This window comes from Rattus norvegicus, chromosome 7, assembly GCF_021556685.1.
Source record: "Rattus norvegicus strain SHRSP/BbbUtx chromosome 7, alternate assembly SHRSP_T2T, whole genome shotgun sequence".
Taxonomy (NCBI): domain Eukaryota; kingdom Metazoa; phylum Chordata; class Mammalia; order Rodentia; family Muridae; genus Rattus; species Rattus norvegicus.
In genome coordinates, this window is record NC_141540.1 from 68,209,619 (window position 1) to 68,235,097 (window position 25,479).

The 25,479-nt window shown below is 47.7% G+C and overlaps 1 protein-coding gene and 1 long non-coding RNA gene across 3 annotated transcripts in view; one reads left to right on the plus strand and one right to left on the minus strand.

Annotated features, from left to right (window-relative positions):
- The window catches only part of Ppm1h (protein phosphatase, Mg2+/Mn2+ dependent, 1H), a 264,454-nt gene that overhangs the window by 197,680 nt on the left and 41,295 nt on the right, over positions 1 to 25,479 (plus strand). For both annotated transcript variants that reach the window (XM_087557298.1, NM_001271079.2), the window contains exon 7: positions 25,067 to 25,130. In XM_087557298.1, the coding sequence (XP_087413424.1) occupies positions 25,067 to 25,130 (64 nt within the window). The remainder of the gene's footprint in view (positions 1 to 25,066; positions 25,131 to 25,479) is intronic.
- On the minus strand, positions 2,821 to 4,476 carry LOC134479883 (uncharacterized). Its single transcript, XR_015624727.1, has 2 exons — positions 4,128 to 4,476; positions 2,821 to 3,469 (listed from the first exon to the last, which is right to left on the minus strand). It is a non-coding gene; the product is annotated as an uncharacterized LOC134479883 (long non-coding RNA).

Consider the following 25,479-nt stretch of genomic DNA (forward strand, 5'->3'; position numbering starts at 1 on the left):
GGCTAAGTGGAGAAGCAGGTCCCAAGCCCAGTCTACTCTTCGTCCTCTCAGACAAAATCAGTGAGTCAACGTCTGCTCGCCATCCATCTCTATAAATCATTATTCAAAATGGATGCACCTCCTTGTTTCAGCACTCTGGCTACCTTCACAGTGCCCCAGGGTACTGTGCATTATGGAGTGCCTCTTCAAACCCACGATGGGGGTAGATTGTCAGGTAGGGCTTGTGGTATTTAACAGCTGTGAGTTTTTAAGTCCTAGAGTCATTGTTCTGAAGTCTTCTGATACACTCGTGTCCAGTCTGGAAAATGAGCACTCCTCGCTAAAGATCAAGTAGAAAGTCAGGGCGAAGACGGTTTGATAGCACATGGAGGAGTTTAGATATAAGTATGTACCCTGGAGTTCGGAAATACAGCAAGAAGGTGGAGGCATGCGTGCAACTGTGAGCACAAGAAAGAAGACTGCATCTGAGATGATAAGGTAGGGCATAATCCCAACTCGGGATAATGAGAACAGACGGAGGTTGACAGAGACACGGGAAGGTAGCAATTTAGACTTCCTCCTGTGGGACGACATAAGCCGCTCTCGTGCATTCCCAGGGACAGTTAAATGAGAGGGATGTCCTCCGTAGGTTATAGTAAGGGAAGTGTGGGATAGACTGACTTCAGAAAGCAGAGTCGGGTACCCAGAGGAAGAGCGGCATAGCCAGATTTCTATAGACATAGATAAACTGCGAGGGCTCCTGGTGTAGATATAAGGGTGCAAGCAGAAAACGGTAAGAGTGGAGACAGACAGGAAGCAAAAGGGACTCAGGTTTGCATGCAAGGCGTTGAGTCAGAGCAGTCAATGGCCTCTTTAAATGTCTGCTCAGGCAGTGGGTACCCAGCACCCAGACCAGTGCTTGTCACAGGGCAGCAGGTATCCCAGGGTGAAGGAGGATGAGGGGCAGGTCAGTGGGCCAATGGTCAATGAGAAGGATGGGACGGAGATCATCTTTGAGATTGAGATGAGGCTGTCTGCTTATCCTCTAATCTAGGGTGAGAGTAGGGCGGAAGCCCAGGAATCAATACCACGTTGCCCTAAGGAGGATGTCTTTGTGGCAGATACCTGGTGTATTCCCTTCACTCGGGGTGGAGAGGCGGCATGGCCGTTTCTCACTGGCTTTGGAAAGGACTTTGGGGGACAGGAATCATCGACTTAATAGACAAGATGCCTTCAAAGGCTGTAATTGTTCACTTAAACTGTGTGATGAGGTTAGGGGGTTTTATGTTCCCTTTTCAGTCTCTCGAAACTTTTTCCTTTTGCATGGCTCCTATATCTTTCCCTTTAACAAGGCTAAAGTGCCCTCATTTTGTAATTTTTTAAAAGTAAGTTCAGGAAGTGGATTATATCCGTCTTCATATGCACTTCACATAGCAGTGGGTGGGTGGGCCCTCTTGTTAGACAGGTTTCAGAGAACCGCCTTCTCTTCCATCCCCATCCCCTGTATGTGTGAGCCTGGCCGCTATACACAGAGCCAAGGAGCTGCTTTTAATTGCGTGGGAGGTCACCGAAGACACTAAATAATTGAGCAGCCGTGACTGAGAATGGCTTCGGGCAGGCAGGATTTGCTTTGTCTCCAGGGTAATTCCCCGTGTGGCTGTTGACTTTCAGGCTAGGGTGTGATCAGGATTTAGGTAGGCTGTTGTGTGTTTCCTACCTGTTCTTCCTTTTTTTCACTTGAAAACGGGAGGAGGAAAGCCATTTGAATCTTTGTGAGAGGAACTTGGGAAGTTCAAAAACCCGTTTACACGGCACACATGCAGCCTGTGTAGATCCCATTTCTGACCCAACCAGAACAAGCTGCACTTCAAAGTGTTTTCAGTGCTCTAATGGTTGTTTTGGTTTTGTTTTGTGTAGCACGTTTAATTGTTTATTTGGTGGGGGTGGGGGGTGAGGGGGTGGATGTCGTAAGGGTCTCTCACAGCCTAAGCCAGCCTGGAGCTTGCTATGTGTACAGCCAGAGATGGAAGCCGAGGCCTTGTGAGTCCTTAGGAAGTGCTCCTTCACGAGCCACAGATTTAGGGGGAGTTTAGTACAGTCCTACACCAGGGCTAGACTTCTGATCCTTCCCGTCCATTCCTCCCAAGTGCTGGGTTTGTAGGCGTGCGCCATCACACCTGATTTTGCAGGCCCGAAGCTAGGGCTTTGTGCATGCTACATAAACACACTACCAACTGAGCTACGTCCCCAGGCCCCAGGGAGTCATTCCAAAGCATGGTGTCTGCTCCCTTTCCCAGTTGCCTATACAGGAGAAAGGTTGCAGCACTAATTCACGAGAAGGGTCAGAGGATTTGCAGCCTGTTTCTTTTCCCGGTAAAACCTTAAACGACTACTAGGTGGGTGGTGTTAGCTGCAAGTGGACAGGCCGAGCTATGGGAGTGTATCCTGCTCCAGGATGCAAATTGTTCCTTACCTCCCCTTGCCTTGTGTTTCTTGGCTTTGGGAGTAACTTGGGCCATGAACTCTTTTCCTCTAAAATGGCTAACAAAAGGCCCACACTCTCCTACGCTGTTCAATCCTTGCAGGAAATTCCTAGTTGTGGAGGGTTTTCACTTCCTCTATTAGTCATGAGAGTAACAGCTGGCTGAGTTACTGGAAGAGCTAAGGACCAAGCCCTGTGACGAGAGCTTTATCTAATTCCTCAGATGCTTGCTGTTAAAGTAGCCGACATACTCAGTACATCCTACAGGCGAAGAGACAGAGGCAGAAAGGTTAACTTGTTCGTCATTACCAGACTAGTATGAGGAAAGGGTGGGATGTGGCCCGAGATGTGTCATCGTACTTTATTTTTTTAAAGATTTATTTACTTATTATATATAAGTACACTATAGCTGTCTTCAGACACACCAGAAGAGGGCACTGATCTCATTTACAGATGGTTGTGAGCCACCATGTGGTTGCTGGGAATTGAACTCAGGACCTCTGCAAGAGCAGCCAGTGCTCTAATCACTGAGCCATCTCTCCAGCCCTGAGATGTGTCATTTTAAGTGTGCACAACTGTCTTCTGTACTGCTTGCTGATGACGGAGTATTGAGTCCCCCTTGTTTCATCATCTGTTGAGCACGTGGACTGGAGCTCGAGTATCTCCATCTTATTTCAGGACTCCTTGTATGTCATAGGCCAGCCAGCTCTTCCCTAGGGCAGCAGGCAGTGGGCAGTGGCTCTCTACCTTCTTAAGGCTGAACCCTTTAATACTGTTCCTCCTGCCGTGGCCATAAAATTATTTTCGTTGCTACTTCATAACCTTAATTGCTACTTTCATGAATTGTAGTGGAGAGATCTGATCTGTGACCCCTGTGAAAGGGTCGTCGGACCCGCCCAAAGGGGTCTCATGACCCACAGGCATCTCCATTCAGTTTTGAGCTCTGCTAGAAATGTAAGCAGAGGAGCTCCCTTCACACGGGTGTCTCCTCAGCAGTCCTTTATGGACCTGAGGATGAAACATTGTATCTTAGAAAATGCAAGGCAGTGACTTTCTTCCCTCCTAATGTGGACCCCATGGACCATTAGCCAAATTAAAACTGGATGCCTCCGACTTTTCACCCAGAGTCTGTGCATAGGAAACTGTGTGTGTGTGTGTGTGTGTGTGTGTGTGTGTGTGTGTGTGTGTGTGTGTGTGTGTGTGTGTTCGGCAGTATCTCCAAAGAACCTGTGCATAGGGAAATTGACGCCTCTCATTAGGGGAGCACCGTGCTGGCATTCTGCGGTGTGTGTGCAGCAGGGAGGAAGTGTGGGAGAGGGTGTCAGCTCTGGGAAGCCTTGTCTCATAATTAAAGATGAAACTGTTCCTTCCTGATAGGGACCCTTTCTCTCCCACCCTCATACTTTCTCGGGGACTGTGGAGCAGCTGGGGAGGCCCAGATTGTTTAGAGGACAAAAGGTTATTGTCACCAGGGCCAATTTCTTAATGAAATTGGTTGCTTCCCTGACTCCCCCCCCCCCCCACTGCCCCATCTCCTCTGATGGTTCGCTCAGTGGCTTGATTTATTTACAAAGCCTTTGTCTAAGAGGGGAGGGGCGCTCTGAGTTGGCCCCTGGTGTGGCCTTTCCTTGCTCCCCGCCCTCCCCATCACCCACTCAGCTCTCACCTTCTGTGCCTTGTGTCATTGGTCTGGGTGCCAGAATCCCCAGGCTGGTGCCCCTCCTCCCTGGCCCTTTGTGTGGAGCTGCTCTTGCGGGATGCTCGCTGTAGCTGGCGTAGCTGGCATCCTGTCAGCTCGAGAGCTCCGTGGCCCAGCCCGCAGCACTCTGAGCTGTCTTAGACTGTAATTTGCTGGCAAGCATCTTTGTTACCGACTTGAAACAACAGTTTCTCACAGCTGGCTTTGTGGCACCGGGTCCCTGCTCCGGGGACTGCTGGCGACTTCACTTTTCTCATGTAGGGATCAGTGTTCTCCTTGCCCTTCATCCAGCCACATGGGGTGCTGAGCCCAAGATGGCATTGGTGTGGGAGGAGGCTGTGACTTCACCCCTGGCTTCAAGCCAGATTCTCCAGCAGCTGCTCTGGGCTGATGGGATTTGTAGAGAGGGCAAGGGTCAATGAAGAAAAGTCCATCATGCAAATGTGAGGTTTCTTCCAGATGGTGGTGGGTATAAGCAGTGCACACCAGACTTCTTCGTTCAAGCCAAGCCTCTCTACCTGTCATGTTCACGATGGCCCCGTTGAGGGGGCAGTGGGTGGATGATGTGCTGACAACATGGGATCACATGGTTTATTGCTTTGGGTGATAGACATTTTGATATTTTTTGCTCTGCCAAAGTCCCTTATTTGTAAAATGCTTCTCTCGGTGTCTAGAGGGGGCTTGGGTAAGCATTGTTCTGGTTTTTGAGCTTCTGGGAGAAGCAGAACCCAGAGATCTTGACCTTTTATTTTCATCTCTTGCAGTCCTTAAACATCTAATGATTCTAAGTTAATGATGTGTCAGTGTAATTTCCCCCTCCTCTGTTTCCTTAAAGCTATGAGCAAATTGGGATTTTTCCACCGGGAAGCCAATGAAATCAGCCTTCATTTTCTCGGTTCAGCATTCCCTGCCTCAATAAAAGCGAAGGGAACCTCTCCATTTTTTCCTATGCTCTCGAACATAATATCCAGCAGCCACATGTGGCCACTTAAATTTCAGTTAGTTAAAAATTAAATAAAATTAAAAATTAATTCACCAAGTCTCACTGCCCACATGTCACTTGCTCAGTAGCCACACCCAGCTAGTGGCTACTGGATTAGATGGTGCAAGTTAGAGCATTCATTTCAGGTGAACTGTGGTCTGGATGATGGGCGAGCATGAGTCTGGTCAGGCTGTGGCAGAAGTTGTAGCTGAGCATCCCACAGCGAAGGGTGAGCAGGGAGCTAGGGATGCTAAGGACTTGCCTACAGTGTATGAGACCCTGGGTTTCATCTCTGGCACAATAAAAATGGGGCATGGTGGCACATGTCCATAATCCCAGCACTTAGCAGGTGGATGCAGGAGGATTAGAAATTCAAGATCCTCCTCAGCCATATAGTGGACTTAAGGCCAGGCTGGGATAGATGAGATCCTATCTCTAAATAGATTGGATTAGATTAATAGATATTAGATTAGACTTATAGATGAGAGATAGCTAGATAGATGGACGGACAGATGGACAGACAGACATTTAGTAGGGAAAAACAAAGGGAAGTCATGGCCTTAATGAGGTAGCTGGGGCATGGGCTTTGCTCCACCTTCCAAATGCCTAGGGACTTCTGTCATGGCATTTAGGAATATCTACCTCATTTCCAGCTGTCCCCTTGCTGGGCAGAAAGAAAAAAAAATACATGCTGCTGACCATGAAGGGAAGCCCACCTCATCTACCCAAATAGCTTCCTCCCTCCCCCCATTCTGTGCAGAAGCACCCTCCCAGTCTCCCCCTACTACTCCCTATGCCACCCTCCCCAATCTGTACAGAAGCACCCTCCCAGCCTCCCTCCATTGTCCCCCTAGTCTTCTATCCTCCCTTTCAGCGCAGAAGCACAGCCTCCCCCTACCACTCCCTAGGTTGCTGCCAGATGTTGCTGCCTTCCTTCTCGCCTTTTCTTTTACTTCTTGGGAAGTAGCTCAGATCCTGGGGATCTGATTAAAAAGTAAGTTCAGTCCCAAGCCTTTCAGTTCCTTTTCAGGGTGACCTTTATTCACAGTCCACAGCCTGGAGCCCAGCTCAGTAATGAAAAGACCCAGCCCCATAGCCTTGGGCTTTTACCAATAATCCAAACACTTTCTGGAAAGAGAGACCCATTGGAGGCAGCCCAGAGTGTGTGTGGGGGGCTGCCGGGGCGGAGTTCCGAGGGTATTATCTTTCCTCTGTGCCCTCTGTCAATACATCCAGGTAGATCATAGCAGAGGAGTAGAGAGATGAGAAGGGCTTGCGGCCAACTCCAGAGTGGCACCCACATTTAATACAAATTGATTTATTGAGTCAAGCCAGAAGCCCTGTTACAGGAACCCCAGGCTCCCGCCTCCCTCAGGCCACCTCATAAAGTTGCATTACTGACACTTCTCATTAGCTTGCCCACTGATCCCCAGGCAGCTCTTAAAGGGACAGCACCCTTCTCTGGGGCTTGAATTTATATGTCGGTCATGCCTGTGGGTCTAATTAGCTCGGCAGTATTAGTCTTACTTAGAAAGTCTGCATTTTCTAGTGGCTCGACTCTTGAGTTTTACAGAGTCATTGAAAAATCCAAAGTCTCTACTTTTCCTTCTCTTTGCTCTTAATCACTCTTAACCCAATCTTTGGAATTCATTCGCGGATGTCTCTGACTGGCGTTTTTGGGGCGCAGAAGGATTTCTCAGTCCCACTCTGTTGCAAATCCTGACATTTCTGTTGTGCTGTGGACCGCCCTGGGAAGCTTTTGAGACTCACCAGAGAAATATCACATTTTAATTTTATAATTACTTCAGAAGAAAGCAGGCCTTTCCCTAGTGAAAGCTGGTATTCATTTCCTCCCAGCAACTTGTGTTTTCATAGTTTAACGATTATTACGGGCTGGCTTAGCAGCAGTCTGGCCGCAGAACACAGAGCAAAATCTCCACTCTGCGGAGATGGGGTGAAGACTTGGCCACTGCCTCAGAGAACTTTTACCCCAAACCTCAGTAGATTTTCGGGTATGAGGATGGTCTGGGACCTAGACTGAGCCCCTCAAAGGCTTCCTGTTCCAAGCCCCAGGCAGGAAAGGGGGGCTGGAGCCATAGGGAGACTGGGTCAGCACCATTCGGAGAGTGGCCTCTCCCCGGCTCACAGAGCCATGGTGATGAACAGTCTTTGCAATGTGCATGTTCTGCATCTTTTCAAGATCTGCAGCTCTTGCTGCAGGAGCAGCAGGGAGGAGAGCCATCCCTGCCTTGGGCAGCACATCTCCTGACAGTGATGAATGGCTCCCACTCCTGCCCCTTGCGGGAAGCCAGGGGAAGCTCGAGGTCTTTACAAATGGTGGCTAGGCAAAAACAGACAGGCTTTGTCAGGCCTCTGGGAAGAGAAAGAAAAGGGATGCCCAAGCAGCCTTGTCCCTCTCGATGGAGCGCCCACGTGCACACTCACACATACCCTCACCTCTCCGCTCGTTTAACTGGACCGTCTTCACGCCTAATGAAGCCAGGCTGCTTACAGCCTTTCTTCTCCAAAGAACCTCCTAGGAGTCACAGCTTTTATCCTCCCTGTCCCACACGCTCACTTAGAATGGGTGGGCTGCTCGTCCTCCATGAATGCAGGCTGGGGTGTATAACACACGGGACTCACACAGCTTCAACTCTTCCGGGAGCCTTGGGAAATGTCACAGGCAGGCCTTCAAAATTTTCTGTTGAGGTAGACAGATCAGGGACCACTGAACTCCTGGGGACCCTCCTTTTATATTTTGCAGACCTATGCTATATACCTGCTGGGTGTGAAGCATGACATTATGAATGTGGTAAAGCCAGACTGCCTTGCTGACTCAGTTCTCACCTGTGTGGCTTTTACAAATCTCACCAGTGTACTCCAGGGAGGTCCCTCCATTTGTGATCGGAGGCTAATTAGAGAATCAAGCCATGGTTACATTGTGACTTTGTATGCCAGGTGCCTGGCAAAACTCCTGGCTCCTGAGTGCTGCAAGGATATCTAATTCAATAATCATTAGACATGTGTGTGAGTGTACATGTATGAGTGAGTGTGAGCATGCATGTGTGTGTGAACATGTGTGTATGTGTGAGTGTCTGCGCATGTGTGTGAACATGTATGTATACATGCATGTGAGTGTACATGTATGTGTATGAGCATACATGTGTGTATGAGTATGTATGTCTGAGCATGTGTGTGCATGTGTGTATATGTTTATGAGTGTACATACATGTATGAGTGTATGAGTGTGTATGTCTGTGCATTTGTGTGTACAGGTGTGTGTGTGTGTGTGTGCGCGCGTGTGTGTGTGTGTGTGTGTGTGTGTGTGTGTGTGTGTGTGTGTGTGTAAGCTATACAGCATTAGTAGAAGTAACCAGGGGCTTATTATCCAGAATGCATTCAAACATTTGTTTCCTGAAGTAACGAGAAGCTAGAAAGCAAAATAGAAGTGCAGGCAGCTGAGAGATGCAAGGGTCTGAAGCAAAGCTAGGGTAAGCTGGACAGCTTTGCCCCGGTGCTCTACCCCAGGGCAGGCAGGTGAAGAGATAGGTCCAGCACTGCTGAGGTGGCATGTACTGTATGAGAGAGAGGCTGCCAATGCTGCCCTGACTCTCATATCAACCAACCTCCTCCTGGCATGATACCACCTACATGTTAGTTACATGAGACTACCAACAACAACAACGTCTAGCTGAGACACTCTGATTTAACTGTGTGCAACCCTGAAGTAGTTAAACACTGGATGTGAAATAACTAGTTAGGCCTATCTTTACTATGGTGTCTTAGTTAGGGTTTTACTGTTGTGAACAGGCACCATGACCAAGGCAAGTCTTATAAGGACAACATTTAATTGGGGCTGGCTTACAGGTTCAGAGGTTCAGTCCATTATCATCAAGGCAGAAGCATGAAGCATCCAGGCAGGCATGGTGCAGGAGGAGCTGAGAGTTCTACATCTTCATCTGAAGGCTGCTAGCAGAATACTGACTTCCAGGCAGCTAGGATGAGGGTCTTAAAGCCCATACCCACAGTGACACACCTACTCCCACAAGGCCACACCTACTCCAACAGGGCCACACCTACTCCAACAAGGCCACACCTACTCCAACAGGGCCACACCTACTCCAACAGGCCACACCTACTCCAATAGGGCCACACCTACTCCAATAGGGCCACACCTATTCCAATAGGGCCATGTCCTATAATAGAGCCACTCCCTGGGTTGAGCATATGCAAACCATCACATATGGGTCTTTGGGCTGCTGGGTCATTCTCTGTGTGCTTTTTATCCTATAGGATTCTTCGGGCCTGCACTCTCTTCTTGGTCCTTGTGGAGAAATGTAGAGGTCATTGACAAAGGTCTAAATTCAGGACCAGTGCAGTAGTAGGAAGCAGTTGTTGTGGGGAGAGGAGATTGGGTTTGGGAGTAACTTTGTGCAGAAGGCTGTGTTAGAATCTAAAGACCTAGATGAGGACAGGGTCTCAAGGGACTAATGCTACCAGAATGGATATTGTTTGCGAAGAAACAGCACAAGCAGGGGCCAAAGGGGTTAATGCAGAATGTGGGTTTGGGGAACTCAGAAGCCAGAGGTGATATTCAAAATGTTTTAATAATCAGCATGGAGGACATAGACCCAGCCTGGTGGACACAAGAACCCTGCAAATCCCCTGCTGTGCTAGGCATTATTAAGCCTTTATTGACTACTGCTTCTTGGGGACTCTTCAAAGGACCCAGAGTACAGACAGGAGATTCATTGGGCCGAGCTAGTCCCTTCGCAGCCAGTGTGTAATTATTTCAGGGTTGCACACAGTTAGATTGGAGTGTGTCAGCTAGACATGGTTGCTGGCAGTAGTCTCTCGTAACTAACGTGTGGGAGGTATAGAAGCAGAGTGTGCACAGAGTGACCACTGAACTCACAATAGCCTAGAGTCACACTCCCGGAGGAACCATAAAAGCCATTCGAAAGGTGGGATGAATGTGCATTATTTACATTTTCTCCCTTAAGAGCGCTGTTCCTCTGTGAAGAAAGAAAGCGCAGGCAGGGAAGAAATACTACCCAACCGGCTGTGTACTGAGAAGAAAGAACCAATCTCAAGCCATCAGTAAGCTCCTATTGTGAGGAAATTCCAGAGAAAGGCACACCCTATGACTCTTAGGGATTCCCCGCCTGACAAGAAAGCGTTTTTCTCACATCCTCCACACACCCCAGGTCTGATATTCCACTCTCATCAGCGATTGAGGCTGTTGCCATACTCGGTGCACAGGCAGCTTCAGAGTGCGAGATTGATGTTGCTGTTTTCAAGATAACAGATCCTGAAGCACCAACCCGATGTGACCTAGGAGTATCTTCAGAATCAGCAGGGAAGAGTACTGATTTAAAACCCCTGGGAGCTGAGCTCACGCTGGGCACCCACCCAGAGGGCTAGCTAACATCCACCCAGGTCTAGACCCTAAAAGAACTTGCCCTATCACAGTGTCCTGTCCTTAACTGGAGACAAGCCCGAGACTTATGCAGAGTGAAGGCAAGGTCTTGTGCCCGCCCCTGCTGAAGACGCAGATCTTCCTGGCGTAACTCGAAAGTGGTTAAGAGGGACTATTTTGAAGGCACGATTATCTGATTTTCACTGCTGTAGCGAAAGATGCACTCATGTGTTGAGAGGGCTCAGAGCAGCAGTTCTCAACCTTCCTGACGCTGCAACCCTTTAATGTAGCTTTCCTCGTGTTGTGGTGAACGCCCTCCCCCGACCGTAAAATTATTTTGCTACTTCATAACTGTAAATTCCCTACTGTTATAAGTCACAGTGTAAATATCTGATATGCAGAATGTCTGATATTTCATCTCTCCGAAGCGGCCATTCAACTCACAGAGGGGTCGTGACCCACAGGGGGAGAACAGCTGGCTCTGAGCATGCTCGCCTTACCTGGTAGCACTCAAGCCTCTGTCACCGCAGAAAGGACATTATAACAAAGGAAAGCTACTCACCCCTCAACGGACGGAAGGCAGAAAGATAAAGGAAGAAAATGGAGGACAAGATGTACCCTTCAAGAGCATGCCTGGAGCTGGGTGTGGTAGCACGCCGGTAAAACAGGAAGTGGGAAGAGGGAAAATTAGGAATTTAAGGCAACCCTTAAATTATGTACATATATGTATAAACCATACAGACTTATGTATACATGCATACACACACACACACACACACACACACACACACACAGCATCGCCTGGAACAAACTCAGGGTACCCCAAGTCTACTTGTGTAATAACCAGGGAGTTAGTGTTGGGAGTGAGGTGATAGCAGAAATGTAACCGGATGTCATCTCTGCATCCTGTCTTCTGTAGTATTTGCTCATCTTGATACATGAGCCAGGAGGGTTTGTTCTTCCCACCACGGAGGACAAGGACCTTCACCCAGATCCATGCCTCTTCCCTGTGTGTGAGAGTGGTTTGGAATCCAGAGGCTGTCTGTCTGTCTCACTTACACATGTCTGCATCCTAGCATAGGAACCATCTTGTCTGTTAAAACAGAAGTTGCCTATGGGTAGACTTATCCAAAGCATTCATGGTCCTTTAAGATCCAGCAGAAGGTGTAGGAAAGGACCAACACGCTCTCTGAGGCGCTTGGGCTCTGCCTGTATGGTCTTATCAATCCAAGACCCTTGCATGGAAGGTCTTGAAAGGTGTACTATGTGGTGCAGTCCTAAGTGTGGCTTCCCCCAGAGCCTCAGGACTTTATGCTCCATGATGTAAGTGCCCTGATGGCAGATGGAGAGAGGCTCTGTGAGGGTTCTGAGGGCTGGCATGGAGACATAAGCCTTCGTAGGAAGACTTCCCTGTAACTAGAAGTCTCCTGTAATTTTTCTCCCTACCATTTGTGGCTGTGTAGTCAGCTTTGGTCATCGGATTTTGTTGAATATATTGACGTGATCTCATACATAAAAGGCCAGTGTCAGTGAAGTTTGTATCTGTTGCAGAATGAATGGTCCCAGTGAAACCTAAAATCACTTTCCATCGGTGCGTTCATAAAAGTAAGGATCTATGATTCGGGTCTGTGGGGAGAGTTAATGTTATTGATTAGAATATGAGGCTCTCTTAGCAAGTGCTAATGCACACCAAGAAAGCAGTGAATCAGAAATAATTTCCAAATCTGGAATTTCCCTAAGAGTCATTCTGAATGGTATGTCCTGAAATAGCCCGGCTCTGCTTACACAGACTCGATTCTAGTTTTCAAAAGTAGATTCTAAGCGTTTCCATCTGCCCTGTAGTCCTTTCTGCTACTCGCCCTGGGGCTGTGAGTCAGGAAACGGCCTTCCCAGAGAGAGCCTAGGCCCCGGCAGACAGATTCTCAGCAAACATGAGGAATGAGTACCTACTGTGTTATCTGCTCGAAGCCTTAGCCTCTGGTTTGGACGCTTCTGAAGAATTTGTTTCCTTACCCAGAACTCACTGTGAACAGGGAGCCATTCATAGATTGTGAAACCAGTTAGTGTGCGAGAGTACAAGGTAAGCATTTTTAACAAGCCAGGCAGCATCAGATGGAACAAAAACACTGATGGCTGTCTGTGTTATATATAATAAAAAAGGCTGATTTAATATGTGCTTGTTTATACCAGAGTTGGCTTGACCCCACTGATCCCAAAGCATAATATCTTTCCTCTAATCCAGTCAAGTTCTCAAGAGACTATAGATAAGCCAGTATTGAAACCCAGCTCTGTTTCCCCCGTGTGTGTGTGTGTGTGTGTGTGTGTGTGTGTGTGTGTGTGTGTGTGTCTGAATGTGTGTGGTGTGTGTGTGGTGTGTGTATGTGTGTGTCTGAATGTGTGTGTGTCTGTGTGTCTTTGTGTCCGTCTGTCTGTGCACATGCATGGCTATGTGTGTGCACACAGCCCATGTGCACTCTTTCCTGTGGAAGTTAGAGGTGCGTGTCTTGTCTTCGCCCATGCTCCGCCTCACCTTGAGGAAGTGGTTCTCTCACTGAACCTAAAGCTTGCCTTTGGCCACACTGGCGGTCGAGTGAGCTCCAGGAAACCACATGTCCACCTACCCACCACCTATCAGGTCGTCAAGCTTGTATCCCAGTTTGCTTTTCTGTTGCTGGGATAAAACAGCAACAAAGACAACTCGGGGAGGAAATGGTTTGTTCTATCATCTTCCCATTAGAGTCCATCAGGAAGAGTCAGGACCTGGAGGCAGGGCCTGAAGCAGAAGCCATCCAGGGTGCTGCTTAATGACTGACTCCTCACAGCTCGCTTTCTTATACAACCCGGGACCACCTGCCTAGGGATGGCCCCACCCACAGTGGGCTGGGCCCTCCCACATCAATAATTAATGAAAATGCCCTAGAGACATGCCCATTTGCTGATTAGATGGGGTGATTCTACCTTTAAGGTTTTCTCTCCCAGGTAACTTTGTGTGAAGGTGACAAAAACTAATGAGCACAAGAAACAAGCAGCTTACACACCAAGCCCTCTCTCCAGCCCCTTGTGTTGCCTCTGTCTCTTATATGCAAGCTGGTGGGAGAGGGGCAAGCCTGTAGGGCAGCACCCTGAGGGCCACCACCCCTTGGTGGGCGTCAAACCACCCTTCCACAGGGGTCATGTGTCAGAATCCTGCATATCAGATATTTACATCATGATTCATAACTGTAGCAAAATTACAGTTATGAAGTAGCAAAAAAAAATGTCATGGCCAAGGGTCAGGGGGTTCACCACAACATGGAGAACTGTATTAGACAGTCAATGTTAGGAAGGTTGAGAACCAAGCTTTAGGCAAAAAGATACGGTTATTGCTCCCCAAGCCCCGGGTATGGTCAGTTTCAAACGTGCTAATGGGTGACAGGACAGCGGGAATTTTCCCAGGGCTCCTGGGTCAGCTCTGCCACCTGGGGGATTTCCTAGGACCAGACCTTGAACCCATTATGGAAAGCTCTCCCTGAGAGACAGGAGGCTCCCCTTTCTGTGGCTGAGATGGTGACTCTGTCTACCTCCTGGCTTTGAACCTAGCACAGGTTTGAGGGCCTGATAGGTGGTCACATTTGCATAGATGACACTGTTGTCTTCTCACAGCTTCTGACCAAAGATGAATCATTTTCGGATGGCCAACACTTGGCGTTTGTGCCTGGATCCAGCAGAGATGCATCAAATGCATAACGGCTTAACACTTACAGACGTTTGACTAATAATATAAAGATACTTAAAGGACCAAAGTTAGAAAGGGCGGATCTGTTCAGAAGACCTCACGTTGACCTTACCAGGGGTCATGTAACTTAATATCCATTCAAAGTTGCTGTAAACACAAGAATTTAGGAAGCCACTGAGTTAAACTATCACAGGCCTGCATACAGACACACATGCACGCGCGCACACACACACACACACACACACACACACACACACACACAAATTTGACGGCCAATCAATCCTGCCATGCACCGTTGAGCCTGTAACAAAGAATTTGAACCTGGCCAAAGCATAAAGACTAGACCCTAAGATTCCTTGCAAATACCAGATACTTCTTGCTTCCCTCAGACTCTTCCTAGGGACCTATCTCCCACAGCTCTGATAAGAGCTGGTTCTCCTTAAGCTTACCTCAGACTCAGTGTTCCTGACTGGCCCCATCTCTCCAGCAGGCCAAGTTCCCACCCACTTGCGAGCTTACGAGGCATCTGAGAATTTTCTGTAACACTTTGAAGCCAGGGGGGGGGGGAAGGCTCTTCAAAGATAACACTTGAAAAATAATACTAAGACTTAAATACCGAATTTTGTGTGAGTGTGCATGTACACCCACGTGCACACACACAGAGCCGAGCGGGCAATGAGGGGATGAACAGGGTCCCGCTAGCACCACACCAGGGGCAGGAAGCAGCCTCCATTTCCGCAACTTCCTTTGCCTTTGGAAATACAGATGGCTAGCAGAAAAAAAGGAAGCATGAGGTGGCTGCCAGTCCCACGTTGTTTTTTCCAGAAAGGCCTAAGAAGATCGAGGGTGGTGGGGGCAGTCAGGGGAGAGCCAAGACAGATTCCAGTATTGCTTAAGTGGAGTATTGCCAAGCTCTGAGAGCCACCGCTGACACTTGGGCTTCTAGCCTGGGGTGGTGTCTCCTACTGGGCCTTGTAGGATGTGAACCAGTGTTAAGACTCTGTTCTAGGGGGGTAGCAGCGTGAGCCTGAGATCAGGATGATGCTTCTCCTCACCGCCACCCATTCAAGCCCACCCAGTGCGGTGAGAAGAGACTGTGAGGGCTAGGACTGCTGTGAGAACTTTCTCCTCCCTCCTGGAGAGGCAGTGGGCTTCCATGAAACCAATCCAGCAATTCCCCCTTAGATCTTTGGTATCCTACTGAGCCCTGGACCTGTTTGGATAAAGGTGCACGCAGCCATGTACATCTTTGATTGTCAGCAGAAAGGGCTTAAGTTGGGGAGCAGTTTGGTTGCTTAGCAAGATGGTGTCTCTATGGGTATGTGCTGCCTCCGGTGGCCGGTTGTTTAATTCCACCTCTATATTGAGAAGCGAATGAGGTTCTTGTGACCTTAACAGCCCCACCGCATGCCTCATTAGCAAGCTGTCCTTCATAAAGGGCATATTAGCATGTAGCCCTTGCAACTAATCCTACCAAGTACCCAGCTGAAAGAACCACGCTCAGGCATCTCAGGGACTTTTCCCAAGTTCACACAGCTAGTCCACGTGAGGATTGCAATGTGCCTTCCAAACCACTGACTCCCCGAGCCTGGTGTGCTGTAGCTCACCACAGTGGGCTCTGCCAAGAGGGATGCACATCCAGGAAGAAGGATCCTCAAGGGAAGAGAGATGTCCAAGGCAATGTCGAGAGGTTAGCGGAAGAATGTGACTCATTGGTGCGTGTCACTGGAGATCCCTAGGCGACTGTCCAGATGATGCCATCCCCAAAGGGGGCCTGTCCTTCAGTTCCTCCAGAAGGGAGCGTGTCCTTTTTAAATGACTTTGAAGACCTTTTAAGGAAATCAACTTGGGGACACAAACAATTTTCCTGCCCCTCTTTGTAGAGAAAGGTCATAACTTAGGAGAAAGGGAGGCTGTGGGAAGGAGTCTATGTGGACAATGTCCAGTGTGAACTCTGGGTTCCCGGTCTATGAATGAAGAGGTCAGAGTGTGTGGCTGAGGAGGCCACTCACTTGGTAGAGTTTGTGCTGTGTTAGCATGAGACCCCATGCCCAAGTTCAATCCCCAGAACCTCTATTTTTATCTCAGAGCTAAGGAGGTAGAGCCCGGTATCCTGGGGCTTGCTGGCTAGTCAGCTAAGCTAACTGGTGAGCTGCAAGTAAGACTGAGTGTCAAAACCATGGTGACTCCTGAGGAGTGACCCCTTAGGAGTGTCCATTGCCCTCCGCACACATGCACATCTATGCACCCACCCTAATGTGCATCCCCTATTCATTCCTCCCTTCCTCCCTTCCTTCCTTCCTTCCCATGTCAGAGTATGTGGAAAAGGGTCTGGCTTCATATGGTGGACTCCCCCAGAGATCAGGAAGAACTTCATTCTCCTTTTTGACCATCTCCTCCTTCCCTCTTCCCTGCCTTGTCTGTCTTCTTGGAATCTTACCTCTCTTGAAGTCTTTGGCGTAGCCATTCTCTTCCCCTCGGCCCTGAGAGTCAACGACTGCAGACAGACATCCCGGTGCGTGTCTTAAGAGCCCCCCTCAAGTGGGAGGCATACCTTTCACCTGAGTTAGCATAGAAGATTATATATGTCCATTGATGTAAACTGAACTTGATGTGGTGTCTTGGCGACCAGCACTGTGGTTTTCAAAACCAACCATCCCAAAGGATCCTTAGGAATCTCCTGGAAAAAGCAGGCATTTGGAGAGTCATAAATGGTGTTTTAATTGTGTTGTAACACAATTAAAATTATTAATATGTATAGGCGATAAAAAGAGAACTTAGAATTTTAATACAAAGAGGTAAACAAAAGCCCTCCTCATAGAGAACTTAGCCCTGATTTTTCTTTAAGCTGGAAAAAAAAAAGTCATCTGAAGGCAAGGTGGGTGGAGACACAAAGAGGAACGATGTTGGCTCGCCCAAGGCCAACCTTTGTTCATTCACTCAGATGTTCAGCTGCTACTTGGGTTCCGTCCACTGTGTGTCTGCCTGCATACAAGGTTGCAAATATGAGCGGAAGGTAGAAACTAAGAAAGAAGTCCCGTTTCATCACAGAACTAAGGTTCAAAACGGAGACAGAACAGACAGGATAAACTAATGCACAGGGTAGTTTCCAGTCTGTAGGCTTGTGCTGGGAAGGGTAGCAGCATCGGTGCAGTGGGCAGTGGGAAGCGCTGTGCTCCGAGTGGACAAAGAAGGCATTTCCCCATGGGAATAGAAGGGCACTGGTTCTCAACCTGTGGGCCATGACCCCTTTGGGGTCACATATCGGATATCCTGCATACAAGATAATTAGATCCTAATCCAGAGCAGTAGCAAGATTATAGTTGTGAAGTAGCAATAATTCACCACAGCATGAGGAACTGTATTAAGGGTTGCAGTCTTAGGACGGAACAGAACTGCAGGGTGTGGGGAAGAGCAGCCCAGGAAGAAGAGGCAGCAGTCAAAAGAACAACAACCACAAAAGCATGGCAGAAAGGAAGAAAGCATCCCAGGGTGCCAATGCCCGATACAGAAGAGTCTCACAGATAGGTTCTAGGTCAGATGAAGGTAAGCCAGGATGTAGGGTGGGGGTGGGGCGTCAAACTGAGGAGGAATGCCGGGAGGCCTCTGACAGGCTACCCAGCCGGAATAAGACTGAAGAGCTTTTTCTGACAGTTACAAAAGTGACCCAGGGGTTGGAGGTGTTCTTGGTGAAGGGGCCCCTTAATGATCAATGAACTATCACCCAATAGCTAGAAGGATTTCTGTGGCTATTGTGGCGATCTCTTGAGTTCAAGTGCCTAGAAAGATTCTGAGGCTGCAGGGATTAGCAGAGAACCTGTCAAGCCACAGGAGGGTGAGGACAGATGGAGTCCTCAGGCCTGAGACTGTGAACTCAGAGGAAATGTGAGGAAGTTCTTGACATCTGCTCCAAAAAGGAGACCAGACCAGGAAGGTTTGCAAAGCCTCTGCCGGAGAAGGTAGAAGACTTTGATTTGATTATTTGACCAAGAATTTATTAGGTTCTCGTTATGTTTTGAGGAATCGGGAATTTTACAGTTACCCAACAAAAAAGTCCACTCTTGAAGAACTCACAAAGTGTGAGGATGCGGTAGGAAAAGAGACACAGTGCACTTTGGCAAAATGTGACTGAATCGTAACAACAACATAAGAGAAGGAAAGATTTAATTTCCTCATGAAGGCAGGGAAGGCGCGGCAGGGTAGAAGCGTGTGGTGGCGGGCTGTTCACACAGTGGCAGATGGGGAAGCAGAGAGGAGCCAGAACTAGAGGCTTAGAAAGGCTTGCCTTGTGTGACTTCCCTCCCCTACCTAAGGTCCCACATTCTAAACCTTCCATATCCCCAAAAGCAGTGCCCCCAGAAAAACAAATAAACAAAACAAAACAGAAACAAGGAGATGAACCTGAGGAGAATATTCCAGATCTGTACTGCAACAGAGAGTAAGGGAAACAATTCTGTCGGGTGGTAGATGCTATTCTATGGGAGAAAATGATAAGGTCAGAGGATTAACAGTGAGGAGGGAAGCGAGTCTCAAATAGCTGTTTGACTACTTTATGCTATAATGGGAAGAAGCCAGTGGAGGGCACAGGAGGGCGGCACCAAGATCTGACCAAACAATTACACTGATTGCTCTAAAAACAGAGAAAAGCAAGTGACACAGCTGAACGGTTTCAGCACCCTTCCTGCCCCAAGCCACCGTCCTGGTCCCATTGCCTCTGTCTGCCCTTGACTGTTGATTGTGTATTTAGCCAGCCACCATCACGTAATTAAGAGGTCCTTGGACCCTGGTGGTGGGAAGATGACAAAACGGATTTGTAATTTGTTTTGAAAGCATTTAACCTGCCTCCCCATCTATTATTTCTGTTCCAAAGGAAATTGAGGGGCTGGAGAGATGGCTCAGTGGTTAAGAGCAGTGGCTGTTCATCCAGAGTTCCTGAGTTCAATTCCCAGCGCCCACATGGAGTTTCATAACCTTTTATAATGGAACCCAATAACCTCCTCTGGAGTGCAGTCATTTGTGCAGAGTACTCAAATACATAAAATGCATAAATACATAAAATGCATAAATTAATTAATTAATTGTCAAAAGAAAAAGAAATTGAGCCAGATATGCTAGCACATGCTTCTAATCCCAGCACTCTGACGACAGAGGCATGAAGTGGAAACTTAAGGGTTCTTTGGAAAGTCAGTTGGATGGTGTTTTGCTGGGGCAAACACATGAAGGAACATTTCGTTAAAGTGGACACAGGAGAAAGGCTCAGGCAGACTCGTGAAGGAATGTTTCGCCAAAGCACACACAGGAGAGAGAATGTTCTGCTAAAGCAAACTCGTGAAAGGGCACGTGATGAAGGATTCTTTGCTAACGATACCCATTTATTTTGGTCCACCTTACATTGTGTAGTTGAGCTGCATTCGTCTCTCTTTGGAACTCCATAGAGAGACACACACCAAAAACCTTCTGGTGGTGTGCTGCAGTTTCTTGCCTCTCCAAGAACTTAGGCTGATTGGATGCATGTGCTGAGGCAAGGCACGTGGAGGACATGTGATGTTTGGAGGGTATAAATAGGACCCCACAGAATGACAGAGACAGACTTGGCTTGCTGGTTACAGCTAGCCGTGTAACGGTTGTGGGTCTTAGCTGATCTTCACTTCCCTGAGAGAAGTATAGCCAGTGCTTCTAGTGTTCCCACTGGTCCCTCCTGCTGACTCCAGCCCAGGCTGAGGCCTGGCTGTCTCTGCTAGGTAGTGTCCCTGCTGTTGCTAACCTGACTCTACCGAACTAGACTGCTGGTGTATCCAAAAAGTGTTTGTGAGCGGATCTAGCTGCCTCTGCCTGCCGACCTATAAACTGAACTGCCAATTTCCAGACAACACAGACAGGAGTTGCTCTAAAGAACCCTTCTAAACAGGTCTACTGCCCCCTCCCACCTCCATCCTTTCTTTTCTACTCTCTCTGGTGGGCTACAAGGGAGGTTAAAGTGTTTAAGAACCATCATTAAAAATAGGAGTTAAAAAAATTAAATTTACAGAGTTGGGTGGATCCCTGTAAATTAGAGACCAGCCTCGTCCACATAGCAAATTCTAGGACAACCAGGGCTACATAGTCATAACCTATCTGAAAAAAAGACAAAATTTCTGACTGGTTTAGGACAGTAGACTGGAGTTATCAAGGTAAGATCCTTCGTTCATATAAACTAGCCATTGCCCTAGGAAAGCAGAGGAGACTGGCAAGAAAAGCTTTTTAGATCTTTTTCCTGTGGAGTGGAGCCTGTGTTGTTTGCTTGTGGGCTGGGAGGTGGGGGTGGTGTTTATTTTCATTCACAGTCTCAATCTGTGACCATAAAGCCCTCACACACAGGCTTGCATACAGTACAATTATCAGTCTCATTGATGTTTTGAGAACAAGGTCCAAATCAAAGGGATAATTTCATTTTTAATTAGACCGCATCTCAAGTGCTTTCACTTAAGATAAGCGCCAAACTTTCAGGACACTGACAGACCAGAAAGCCCACAGAGGGCCCTTGTCACAGTCTGTGATGTTTGATTAACAAATGTGTTGCATAAATGGCGACATGAGTGGGACGGACAGTCCCCAAGGTCCTGTGACACATCGTTGAAAGAACTAGGGAACGGGAAACCGAGACAGCTTGTCTAGATGTCTTCAGAGCCCACAGCAGGGAAGGTTGTTTGTTTGGTTTGAAAGTTTTTGAGCCAGGGTTTCTCTATGGCTGTCCTGAAACTCAATGTATAGACCGGGCTGGCCTAGAATTTACAGGTATCTCTCTGCCAGATTGCTGGGATTAGAGGTGTTTGCCACCATGCCTGGCCTGAAACTGTTGCTTACACCCCTCTGAGGGTAATGCCTCTAAAGGCAGGAAAAGCCAGAATGTAGTAGTAGCCCCTTATAAGCCTTGCATTCGTCCTCCATCTCATAAATAGTCATGAAGGCGTTGAGCCAATGGAAGAGTAGCCTACAAGTATTTCATAAGCTCTTTAGCTTGCTGTCTAGAAGGAGTGATTGCCCGACTATACCCCTGGTCAGTTATGTTATTGTAGAGCCAGTGAGTGATCTGATACTGGAATTTTTAAAATTTATTTAGACCATTTTCCAAATCTTAAAATCTGGAATAAAGGAATTAGTTCTAGGACCATATAGTCTTGGTTATAACACCAAGTGCCAACAGCCTCGGTGCCTTGGTGCTCTCAGACTCTCTATCCTTTCATCCCCACCCCCACCCCAGCCCCGGGGAAGAGGGAAGCCTGGATGAGCTGGAAGCCTGAGGTCTATAGTCTGAACAGAGTGATGCAGGGTACTATCCATCAGAGCTGTGCGAGTGGGTGGGACCAGGATGAGGCCTTGAACTACCCAGTTGAAGGATCTCTGTCCTCTGAAGGATAGGGATAAGCTACCTTCTGTGACCACAGATGAACCAGGCAGGGATCAGACATAAGTATGTAACTTCCACTACCTACCCCCCTCCTCCCTGCAGATCTCATTGGCTGCCAGGCAACGGATTCATCAATCCTCTTGCCATTCAGAATGTGTTCTGGCCTCACTTGCTAAAAATTCTCTTTTCTGCCTCAAACATTGGCTGGCTACCTACTCAGAGTGGTCCATCTCAGGTTCATTGCCAGAGGGAAATGTCCCCAAAGGTTAGCACTGATGGTATACTTCTTTGCAGTGTCTTCTGGTACAAGGTCGCTCACTCGATGTGTGACCTTGGGGAAGTAACTTAGTCTCCCTCACCTTGTTTCTCCATCTGTAAGATGGGGTCTCCAAAAGACTTTTAAAAACTATACCTAAGTACCAAGTCCAGTATCAGCCCCAGTAAATTATATCTGCTGGCATTATTCTTAGCCCCAAGTCTATATAGACTCCCATCTGGTTCCCATTTAGTTCTTGAGGTCTTTTTGTTGTTGTTGTTTGGTTTTTGGTACCTGGATTCAAACCCAGGTATCACCCATGCTGAGTGTGGGCTTTCCCCTTAAGCAGCACCTCTAGTCCCAAGTGTTTATGGTATTATTCAAGACTTTCTATTGGTACATGGAAGTCCGCTTACATAATGAACTCTGCTTGGTACCCAGGAAGAATGAGTGGGAGGGCGTGTTGTTGTATGTTCTCTCAGCACAACGATTATCCTTGTTTGTCGCTGGAGGAGGAGGAAGGGTTTGTGTTTTATTGAAAACCAACACCAATGGGAACAGAGTAACTCTTTCTTCTCCCAAGGTCATCGTTTCTGTTTTTATTCATTTTGAAATAGAGTTTCTTGAAGCCCAGGCTGACTGGGAATACGCTGTATCCAAGGATGACCTTACTATTCCCTTCAACATAGGATCTGCTCCTCCCTACCTCCCAGCTGCTAGCATTACAACTGAACTTCGGGCCTCATGCAAGCCATCTGCCAATTGAGCTGCATCTCTAATCCTTGGTTCTGTTTTAACGTCTTGTTCTAAGGATAAATCAATAAGCTAAAATATAACGTAAAAATCTGAAGTTGCCTTGGTCCGGGAGCACCAACTCCTGGCTGTGTGTCTATCTTTCTGAGCCTTGTGACGAGGATTCTGTGGTCCTGGTGGCCTCTGCTCTGAGGGGACTTGAGGACTTGAGCTTGATGAAGTGAGAACAGTTTTCTCTCTGCCTTCCCGAGCCCGTTGAGTCCTGTGGCCAAACTCTAGAGAGGACCTTCCTCTCCTTGATTCTAGATCTGCTGCCTCCTCCCTCCTCTCCAGTTCCAACTTCCTGTGCTGGCATCTCGAGGCTGGCCATTCCCTGTGTATGATTCTAAGACTGTCTCCTCACCCACACAGCATCCTGAGTCACCTGTCCATGCTCATTTGAGAACCTAGCCCATTTCTATCCTCCTCCTTGAATCCATGCGGTCTCCCCTCTCAAAAGTGAAACTGATGAGAACCTTAGAGCTTAACTCGCATCCAGTGTGTGCTTGTTGACGCTTTGTCTGCAACGGGGTCGGATATGTCAAGCTTTTTAAAAGCAAAACACCTGGTGCTCAGGTCTTTTTTTCCCAGAGACTGCTTTCATTGCTCCAGAATGTGGCCTGGGCCTCAGGATGTCTTAAAGCCCTCGTATGATGTAGTTCACTATACAGCTGAGGTTGGAAACCACTCGACACAGTTGATCCCTAAGCTGGTGCTAGATTCTATAATAGCCTTATTTGTTCACCCAAACGGCTTGTGTGCCACGGTGTTTAAAATAGTTGTGCGAGAATGTAAAATATCAAAGTGGCTAATTTCCACTTTGGGTTAATTTGATTGGTTTAAGGGAATGAAATACTATGGTTATTTCCTCGAAAATGCGATTTCTGGGTTACACTCGACTCGTGTGTGGAGGACGAGCTTGCTTCCCTGAGCTCTGAGCACGGCTGTGCAGAGTGTAGACTGAGCTTGTATATTACTATCGACTGGCCTTGTTTGATTAATGAGGGTGCGGAGGGCCACAGAATGCATCCAGTTACTCTGTGCTGAGCTTGAACCTGGGTGGGATTCAATGGCAGAAATCTCACCAGGGAAAGATTGACTGCCTCGATGGTTTCCTGGGCAACAAGGCGTACTTGCTCTCACCTTGAGGGTGTGTGCTTTTTGAAAACTTTTAATTTTCAGGTCATCGTGCAGGAGATGAGTTCTGCGTGGTGTCTTTAGCATACGTCATCACACTTGGCTCTCAGTGCCTTTTAATTTGTGTTGCATGCCTTACTGTAGCAGGAGTCCACAGTGACCTCACTCTCTAGTTCCCTAAAGGTCTTGGAAGCTGTTTAATAAATGGGTTTTCTCCATGCATTCTATCCCTACCCCATCTGTTCCTTTTCTTCCTCGTAACTTTTTGACCTTATTTGGTTAATGAAGCACACATTCACTCTGGAGTGGTGATTGAGTAGCGATATCCGCCCATCTTGCCAAATGGGGAAGTGTAACACCAAAAATTAACTACCTGCTAATTATGGCTAATTGCTGCCCCTAATTGGGTCATTAATGAGGGGAGGCTCTGTGCTGAACCCTTTGTATCTTGTGTATTAATCTCACTTTTTAGATGAAACAAACAGAGCCAGAAAGGTAGATTACTCTGGCCAGAGACATAGCTACTAACTGGCTGTGATGTTTGCCTGCTTGTTTTGTTTTGTTTTGTTTTTAACTCACTTATGTGTAGATTTGGGACCCATGGTTTCATTTGCTGGCAGTGACATCTAGACAACCATGTCCAGAGTAAACCCATGAAGCATAAAGTGGATTTCTGTGTGGCGAATGGCCGTCAGAAAGCTATTGTGAAACAATTTTCTGCCAACCTTAACTGTCATCTCGAGGTCAGAGGGTGCTTGTATCGTCCATCCCTAGTCATCCCAATAGAAGATGTTTGATGTAATCGGCCCCTGACAGTGTGAACTGGCTCTCGGGGGAGTCGCAGACTCCACTCGCCACTGAGCACTGTTTATCACAGTTGCAGATGCAAGAAGAGTCCAGTGGCTGTAACACTTTGTTATTGCAAAGCCCAAAGGAGGGGGAGCAGAATTCTATCTCCCCTTATGATATTGCATATAATTATACATAGCTCTGTCTCTAAGAATATGAAGACAACATTTCCTGGCTTGTCAAAGTGTACACACACACACACACACACACACACACACACACACACATTTTGCATGGAGAATGGAGAGTGTCTATATAAAAAAAGAGGAAATGTCGTGAGTAGAATGAGACTCCTAACAGCCTGTGCCAGGGCAGGGGGTCACTAATTGAGTGCGAACCTATTTTAAAATGTTATTTATTCCCCTACAGGGCATACAAAACCATTGAGGATGATGACTTGAAGTTTCCCCTTATATATGGAGAAGGCAAGAAGGTAAGCTCAAGTTCACCCCTGGAATGAGGGGAGGTGTCTGTGGCCCTTTCCTCTGCATAGCCTGTGGCAATCTGTGTGCATCACTCTGAAGTCTGGGGTTTTACAGCCTTGGCAACTTGGACAAACACCGTATGCATCACTCTTCAGGCTGCCTATCTTGAGGGTCCAGAGGGTGGCAGGATTCGAAGGGTGTGGGTGAACCCAGAAGATGAAAGTCAGTTTTATGACAATACTGTCCCGGTCTCTGTCCATTCGAGTCCCTCGTTAGAAGTTTAAACAGGGCCATTTCCACATTCATCATTCTGTTTTACAATGGACAACAAGCTCAGAGGCCGGGCAAGCTGGCTGT